Below are 9,770 nucleotides of genomic sequence, written 5' to 3'. Positions count from 1 at the left end.
CAAGTTCAATGATCAGAGTTTAATTAAAAACGTGTATGTATTTATTTTTTATTGTGTAGGTTATTGCCAATTATTACGGTACCCGCAAGATGTATGAACCCGTTGTTGCGCTTACAATTGATTGGCCAGGAGACATACCGCCGGACGATGTACCGGAATGCGGTTTTGAAGGGGAATTATGTATTGAAGAACGTGAGTAAAAAGAAAGGGTACCGAAATACAGTATGGAGTTGAGTGTTTATTTAGCTGTTATTTCCCAATGGCTAAACTTATTGGAGCTTTGCTTTGCGGTTAGATAAATATATACGTTTTTGTGTATCTATGTAAATCCATTATTTTGTTGCGATTGTTATGTATGTTTTTATATCATTTGATCTAATATTTGTTATTAATCTTATTTCTTTTGTTTCGATTGCTTGAAAGTTTTCAGTCACAAGTGCTGTGCATTCACCTGTTATTTTGGGAATAAAATGAGGCAATTCTATAATTAATTGATGTGGATTTAATTACGTAGTGATGCTAGTTTATTGGCTAACTTTTGCAGATTTATTTGATTTATTGAAATATAAATTGAATAGCTTGTTCAACATGTACGTGTGCATCGAGTTATGTTTATAGAAATCAAGCTAGTGACAATAATTATTTGTTAATATAATTTCTATCTTTATTGTCGATTCTAATCTTTGTCTGTGTTTTTGGATTCTGGGTCTTTCACCCATATATGGTATTTGGTCCTAGACCATGTTTGAAAGACATGGCGCCAGGTTAACTAAAGAATCTATAGATATGATAATTGATATACCCTGTCATATAGAAAATCTAGGATGCGTATATACAATATTCATTTGGTTTTCAGTGATTCTCTGTGTTTAGCGTAAATGTCTATTCATTTTTACGCAAGTACGTCCGTTGCATTCACGTCAACACGTCTCCAATAAAAAACAACGTTAAATGGCTAGTGTCTTTGCGCCACGCAAGTGTGACATTTGTGTCGATAAACATTGATTTTCCCACAATCCAATGCGCTTGTCTGATGAAATCGCGAGTAGGAGTTTCGATCTGAGCGCGACTTGTACTACTGACTCCTTCAGTACCTTCCAATACCCAAAATAATTATCCGAATAAAGCTTGGTAATCTCTTAGCTTGTACTCGTTGGTCTGTGCAACAGGCAAATTCACCATTTTTGTTTATATGAGACCCATATCTCGCGCACTGGCATGCGTGGCTCGACGACCACCACCCTTTTAACGTTTACCTCCTATTTAAAATCAACATATTTATTCCGTTGTTTGTAACATGTCGGCTGTGGCTTTGTGAATGACTGCCATATACTTTACAGATGTTACTCAATTCTGTATTACTCTTGGGATGAGGAGGCCTGCGCAGCGAACACATTGGAGAATTATAACAATCCGGGGGAAATCAATATTGTGTAGTTTTCTAAATCGAACACACAATGTCGAATTTTATTTCAGAATTCTTAAGAGTTGGCAATCACACTAACATAACCAGTACATAGCCATCAACTGAAATTTAGATTTACATATGATTGAAATAAGACATATCAGCACAATCTTTCATTGCATTGTTTCTACGTCGACTACCCGTCATCTTAGGAAGAGAAGCAACAGCAATCAATGATTATTAGCGTCGATGAACGGATGCAATGTAGCCAACAAATTAGGAAATATATTCAAATATGTGTATAATTTGGAGATAATGGGAAGACAATATCATAGCTAGTAACCCAGAGCATCTCAAAACAAATTTACTATGTCAGCTCACGATACAATGGATCGGCTGCTTCCAAATTCGGATCTCATGTGGCGTCTCATGCAGGCTCTAGCTTTAACTCTTAATAACGTAGACGCCACGTATTTGTTGAGGCATACACGTCACTTTATTTTTTCCCCACTGTACGGCCACGACAGACCTTTGTCAGATACAATTAAGTAAATTGAATCACTTGAAATAAGTGTTCTCCATTAGCGTACTTTCAGTGTAGACAATCGGCAAATTAAACTTAATTACCAATCTCGTATTTTACATGAATGATAATGTAATGTAGGAGAAACAATTCCCCGTTGTCGTTATTTTTTTTCTGGAATAACTAACTTGAGTGATCTTCAGTGAATTTGATTAAAACATCATACAGCTTGCTAGCTACCACAAATTATTGACCTAGTTTTACTTAAGCGTGTCTATATTAATGAAATAAGGGTGGCTTAAACTGCCCACTGACTTAGAATAGAAATATTTCTATTGACAACTTCAATCGAAGATCAGGGTATGTAGAAAAACAGTTTTTTTTTTAAATTTTTCTCTTTCCTATTAAATTCTTTAGCACGTTTTTTTTGGAATCCGTTGATTTTGTTTTAACATGTTTACAAATTTCAGCATCCAATGTTATTTTAGTTCGAACTGTCAACTGTTATGGGTTTTTTATTTAATTCTTGTGTATTGTTCCTTGGCTTGAAATTTCTGGCACGAAATGTACATGAGCGGTGTATCATATTTTATGTTGTCCTTTCTTACGGGTTAATAGTTGTTGGTTTTCATGGGAATTATTTACAATCGTTAAAGTCATCGCGCTTCACATCTTTGTTGAAGAATTTCCCACAATACTTTGCGTTGTTTTCAAACTTCAAAGAGAGACCATAACGAACATAAACCACACCCTTCACGCTTGAAAGAATCGAACTTATTTGGAGGTTTTGAACTTGAAATACTTCCCTTCACTGTTTCGCTTGCTGTCATTTTGTTTTTGGACAACAAAACTGCAATGCACTGTGGGTAAATTCATGCGCAGCTCGACTATTTAGGCGCTTCAACCACGCATGTTTGATTTGGTATAATCAAAAACACCCAAACACGTTAAACCGCTAATATTAACCAGATTTTATATTTATTATATTAATTTCAGAACCATTGTCGCTGACTCTAATAATTGCAATTATCTTCGGAAGCTTTATATTCATCTTGATTATCGTGGCATTCATAATATACAGGTGAGTGTCAACTTTGATTTTAGCAATGCATTGTGGGTAGTGTCGCCCAGACTTATATATTTAAGCTGTTTTATAAAATAATACAAAATGTCCTTCCTAATAGAAAGTATAAGTAGAAAATACCATTTCGTACTTTATATACATATATATTTCGTTTTGTATTCCAGAAAGTACAAACTGGAACAAGCATTGGCTGACATGGCTTGGAAGATACGATGGGAGGAAATCACATTTACAAAAAGAAAGAGGGGTCTTGGAGGGAGTCACACCAGTCTAAATTCTAGGGTAAAAAAACTTATATTCAAGTATGAGCTGTAAAATCAGACTGTATCTTGAAGGCGTACTCGAAATCAAATACCGCGTTCACCAGTGGTTCTATACAAATTCGTGTACCAGATTCTACACGTTTCACATTAGTGTCGTTCGTATAGCTGAAACAAGCTACATAACTCTTATGTACATTGTTCATATAATAATTATTCTTTGTTTATTTCAGAGATCAAGTATGCATTCCCAGCAGTCCGTGTGGGATACGAACCAGCAAATATTCACAATTACTGGAATGTACAAGGTAATATAAAGGTTCATTTCCATAACATAATAATTCTAATATATTTAGGATTTAGTGTTATTGAGACTCTTCGATCGGTAAATTTTGTGCTGCTATATTAAAAACAGCAAAATACGTCAGCCGTCTTAACATTGTGATTGTGGCACAATTTTTGTGAAAAAATCTTCTGAAATGACATCGCTTTCAATATTTTTTTTTTCATTCATTACTTTATTGTTCGTGTTTAACTTGTAGAACAATGTCGTCGCGATCAAAAAAATTAACAAAAGAAGAGTAGAAATTAATCGACAGATTTTACTAGAATTTAAACACGTAAGTAAAATAGATTCTTACTAATATTTATTTTGAAAATATTCACACTACGTATCGTCAAACATAATAATGTGCCAATGGTTTGTTTAATAACGTCAAAGTTGAGTTAAAATTCGGCATGTTTGACGTTTGTTTGTTTTATATGACCTCCATTCGCCTTGCATAACTTACATCCACCCTTTGTGAACACAACATGCATTTTATAGACGCCCTCTGCGTCGTCTGACCTACCTCCATTTGCCTTTTGTGACCTCCATCTGCCTTGCCCGACTTACATCCGACTTTTGTGACCACCACATGCACTGTATAGCCGCCATCTGCGCCGTCTGGCCTCCTTTTGCCTTATGTGACCTACATCTGCATTGTGTGCCGCCTTCTACCTTGTTTGACCTCCGACTGCCCCGTGTGACCTACATCTGTCTTGTGTAACCCCCGTCTGCCGCGGGTGTCATCAACTGTCGATTTTACACGCACGATTCATCTTAACCTTCTAACCTACCTATGCAAATATAAGCATAATTTCTACACAGACTACGATGTATAACATATAATAATAATTTTCAATAACGATAACACAAAATAGAGACACGAATTATCATAATTCCTATTTCAGATGAGAGACTTACAACATGACCACGTGACAAGATTTATTGGAGCTTGTACAGATGCGCCTAATATTTCCGTCATGACAGAATACTGTCCTAAAGGCAGTCTACAGGTGAGTGTACATATCACGTGACGCAGTTACGTCATAAATTGAATATGCAGAAATATACACGACTGCTCTAATACTTTATTTCACCTATTAACATAAAGTCTGAAGTTTGTTCACTTTTGAGTATTATCACATAGAGAGCCGCATCTTCTCACTGACGGACTCTTTTAATCCTTAAGGACATTCTGGAAAATGACTCCATCAAACTGGACTGGATGTTCAGATACTCACTTGCCTACGACATCGTTAAAGGCATGCATTACATACACAGTAGCGTCATTCATTCCCATGGAAACCTGAAATCAACCAACTGCGTTGTGGACAGTAGGTTTGTTTTGAAAGTTACCGATTTTGGACTGAACCGATTTCGAATGGACGACGAAGATAAAGATCTGGATTTCGAGTCACATCAGTACTTCCAGCGTAAGTGAAAATCAGTTAGTAATATCCATTCATTAAATGAGACAACTATGCATAAATTGATTGACGACATTGTAGGAATATATATTTCAAAAATTAAATAGTCCCTCCCCTGGGGACCAGATTTTTGTTAGGAGACATTTGCATACTGATGGTTTCAGTAAATGGTATTTCAAAAGCACAGGCATTGTCATTACAGGCAAACTGTGGACGAGTCCTGAGCTACTTAGAATGACAGAGGCTCCGACTGTCGGTACACAGAAAAGCGATGTATATAGTTTTGGAATTATACTTCAAGAGATTGTTCACAGATGTGGTCCATTCTACGTATCACATATGGACCTATCACCACAAGGTAAACCCACAGCTACAGCTGTCATAATTGTCGCTCCCGAAGTCGTGTCATTCTTTGAGATAATGGATTTCATATATTACTTTTTGTCACATAACCTAAAATTGTCTTTGGATTCAACGATATTAATGGGGAATACGACACAATTGTATCACTGTTGGCTTGATATATTCAATTTGCTAGATATATTGATTTTACGGGCGAAGACTCTCTGAAGGATTCGTATTTTTAAATTAATGTAATGCCTATGAGGCCAAAGAGATTTTGTGGTTGCAAATTAGACACACAGTAAATGTGTCTGGCACTTTTCCCTTCAATTCCATTAACACGCACATAGCTAGAGTATTTCACGTGTAGAGGTGTTATTTGCGTGTGCATAGTCATTTTTACAGATTTGGAGTTGTTCAAATATATTCTTTTTACTCTATATGTATTCAATGTTATTTGATAATGCGAAAACATTGTTCTATTTCCCACAGAAATCGTACAGAAAGTCAGAGCTAGCAACAGACCTTATTTCAGACCAAGTGTGGATAAATCCACGTGTCCGGAAGAACTTTATCCAGTGATGGAGAAATGCTGGGCACAGGACCCGGCTGAGAGACCAGACTTTAGCTCAGTCAGAACAACGATGAGAAAATTAAACAAGTATGTTAGTTTATGTTTTATAATGATTCATGTTCCCAAGTTTTCACTACAATTTACATAAACTATTGAGAGAGAAGGTTCGAGAGTACCAATGTTCGTACATATATAAAATACAAATAATAACGCCATGGCAACGACAAGATAGCAATATATCTATACAATCCACAGCGTTAGTCAAACGTAATAAAAGTAACATTCACAGAAATGTACTGTCATGTCCAATCAACCTCATTATATGTACTCTTACAGTCAAAGCGCTGGAAATATTCTGGATAATTTACTACGGCGCATGGAACAATATGCAAATAATCTCGAGAGCTTAGTGGAGGAAAGAACCGAAGCCTTCTACGAAGAGAAGAGACGAGCGGAAGAGTTATTGTATCAAGTCTTGCCAAAGTAGGTTTATTTCTAGATCGGTTTATGTGGAAGATTAAATAAGACAACGCTTCGTTGAAATATTTCTTTCTACGTGCGTTCAATGTTGTGTCTTTGTGAACGGGAAGTGTATATGAATTGTTAATTTTTATCCAATTTATACTAACTCATTTGTCGTGGCAAATTGTATATTTCAATTTCAGACCTGTTGCTGAGAAATTGAAGCGAGGGCAAGCAGTACAAGCCGAGGCATTCGATAGTGTCACAATATTCTTCAGCGATATCGTTGGATTTACAGCTCTCTCTGCCTCGAGTACTCCCATGGAGGTACGCATAAACTTTCATATACTTCGTCGTATTCATAGCCTTACCCCTTACATGTGTCATGACGTGACGGTCCATGTTGTGCCAATATTCCAGTAAACTAAAAGGATAACTTGACATATCGTCACATGACATCGGGTACATCCGGGAAGTTAACACCAACAACTTCGGTTGCTACTATCTTTGGTGAACGTCCAAATTTTAGTTTTCTTTCAGTTGTCGGTAGGCGCAGACTACCACTACGCCAAATGATTATCTAAATCACGTTTAGTTCTCGTCCGATCAGAAAACAATCAGATATATTACTGTCGCCTTTTTTCAGTAAGGCTGGCTTTAATTCGCTGAGAATCGCTGTCATAAAAGCGAATTAGGGGATCAGATGCAGTTAAATGCGATATCACTTTAACTGGAATTTAATTAAGCCTATATCCACGTTGAAATATATTCACAGTATAATACGAACATTTAGCACTGTTAACGTGAGACATCTGTATACTAGTAGTATTTTTGTCTGATATTTCATTAATTTTCTAAACAAATTAATGTGATGTGTTCTTATTACAGGTCATCGCTTTACTTAATGACCTTTACACGTGTTTCGATGCAATTATTGATAATTTTAATGTTTACAAGGTACGTCACAGTATAGTATACTCACAATTAATAATGATTATTTGCATATTGACGCCTGTTAAAAAAAGACAAATGATACGAAACCACACTCAGTAGTGAAGAACCCATTTATGCCACTTAGGTATACGCACTGCCACCATAACACTATAAACTATATCGTGTTACAGGTAGAAACCATTGGAGATGCTTACATGGTAGTATCAGGTCTACCCATACGAAATGGTGACTTCCACGCCAGAGAGATCGGTAGAATGGCGCTTGCGTTGCTGAAGGCTGTTGACACATTCAAAATAAGACACAAACCTGACGAGAAGTTAAAACTACGTATCGGAATACACTCTGGTAGGTTGTGGTTGGAGCAGAACATATACAGCATCCGTCCTAACTGTCTTATGAACAGCAAACATTTAAGTCGACTTATTAATATGATGTTATTTTAATAGTTGTCTACTGTTATGACAGGTATGGTATGCGCTGGTGTTGTTGGTCTTAAGATGCCCCGCTACTGTCTGTTTGGAGACACGGTGAACACAGCTTCCAGGATGGAGTCCAATGGATTACGTAAGTTTCTCTCTTCAAGTTTTAGGATATGCTTATATATTAGGTGAACAAATTTAGACTCGATTAATCAAAGACACGTGATCGCGTGTTTGTGTTGTATATTTAAGTGTGCTATAATGTGCTACCAGCTCTTTCTTTTTTTAAAGTCACGCGAAAATAGTCTTATATTTTTTCTGACTTCAATTTAAAAAATGTTACATGTTAATTGTTGTGACAAATGGAGTATAATCGTGTTATTTCCATTACTTCGTAGCTCTGAAAATTCACCTCAGTAAGGAGACGTACCATATACTCGAACCTTTTGGGTCGTTCAATCTTGTTTGCCGAGGAGAAATAGAAATGAAAGTAAGTTTATTATAAAGGAATTGTACTACGGTTACTAAAAATCCATTTTTTTCTATATTGCACTTTAAAAAAGTAATGTATTAACCCGTCAGTGTCCCTGTAGCACAATCATGTTCCAATTCGACAGACGTTGTGGTATTGTTCAAAACCAAAATTTTTAACCGATGAAATTCCTCATCTATTTTGTGATATCCTATATTGCACTTCACAGGGCAAAGGCAAACAGTTAACGTATTGGTTAGAAGGCGAAGACCCTCCCAAGAAAATAAGCAATGGCACAACGAAATCTAACGGTTTTGTACCGACATCTGTGAAGGCCGGGAAAAACTATATCTACGCGTAACCAAGAAACGTGATGAGTTTCAATAATGCGTGTGCGTGAGCGGGGCAACGAAACAACATGTTTCACGCTATGGAGCAATGAACAATACACGTGATATTGGTGTGACGAGAAGACATAGTACCTAGATTGATTTGTTTCTGCGCATTTACAGTGATTTGTCTGTCCTCATTTTCTGGCGATACGAAGTGCCGAGGCGTCAGTTAGCGGCAATCGACCAATCACGGATTTTTGCTTGATCATTGGTTGTTTTGAGAGTGAGTCAAGACACGTCAGGCGTCAACCACGCCTATATTGCACAACTCGAGAGTTACTATACGTGCCGTGGCGCTAGGTTTTTAGGACCAAAACATTACCATACCGGATTATTGAAAAGGAATAATCACATTTATTCGCCTGTTGTTAATATTTGCATCCATTTTCCTAACAAGTATCATATGTTTTAACTGTTTTTGAACAAAGTGATAATGTTTTTTTTAATAAAAATTGACGGTTTAGATAGACACTCACGTGACAATTTGTTTGTTACACATACCATGCCAAGCATGTGACGCTCATTTCATATTCACTATATTGACAGTCACGTGGTGGTTTATGCAAATAATTATCGGACAATCACCATTATTTACAAAACAGAATAATAATCATTTCAATGTGACATTCCTGAACTGTATTTATTTTATCGTATTTTCCAAGGAATAAAACGAATATTTAGTTCACATTCCATAAATCGTCATGCTTTAAAGCCGGGGAGTCGTCACTTACGCATGCGTCAGATGGCCATAGCGTGTCATTGTTTACAAACAAGCGTCTACCCATGAGCTTTTCGTTTTTAGCGCGTGTTGTTATCGTCGCTTGGGATTCAATTCCCGCGCGTGCGCAGGTGACGACCCTCCCGCTTTAACAATGTTTCAATGTTACAGTATAGTCTACCCTGTATTCGGAGGACATATAGGAAAGCTACAGCTATGCACATGTTAGGGCTTATATTGATGCTGGCGCGTAGCAAATGGAAAGAAGGACCACAGCGCATCAGCAGGGCATCAAAGGAAGTTAGAATAACTTACGTGAATTTTTAATTAAAAAAATTAATTAATTCATGATCAAAATTTCGTTTGTCTTATTTTTCCACTCTCCTCACTGTTATGAGAGATATTTACTATAG

At 36.7% G+C, this 9,770-nt stretch overlaps 1 protein-coding gene across 1 annotated transcript; it reads left to right on the top strand.

Annotated features, from left to right (window-relative positions):
- Window positions 1–4,570: 4,570 nt before the first annotated feature.
- LOC100313716 (receptor guanylyl cyclase-like protein) lies at window positions 4,571–9,326 on the top strand (the record flags this gene model as incomplete). Its single annotated transcript, NM_001168171.1, is given in 11 exon segments — window positions 4,571–4,610; window positions 4,787–5,030; window positions 5,227–5,382; window positions 5,859–6,027; window positions 6,277–6,423; window positions 6,606–6,729; window positions 7,291–7,359; window positions 7,527–7,701; window positions 7,822–7,920; window positions 8,174–8,265; window positions 8,477–9,326. Coding segments are annotated over 11 exon segments (1,440 nt in total). The 3' UTR covers window positions 8,609–9,326.
- Between the last annotated feature and the right edge of the window lie 444 nt (window positions 9,327–9,770).

The sequence above is a fragment of the Saccoglossus kowalevskii genome, chromosome 21, assembly GCF_978046115.1.
Source record: "Saccoglossus kowalevskii chromosome 21, keSacKowa6.1, whole genome shotgun sequence".
Lineage (NCBI taxonomy): Eukaryota > Metazoa > Hemichordata > Enteropneusta > Harrimaniidae > Saccoglossus > Saccoglossus kowalevskii.
This window is presented reverse-complemented; position numbering and strand designations above follow the sequence as displayed.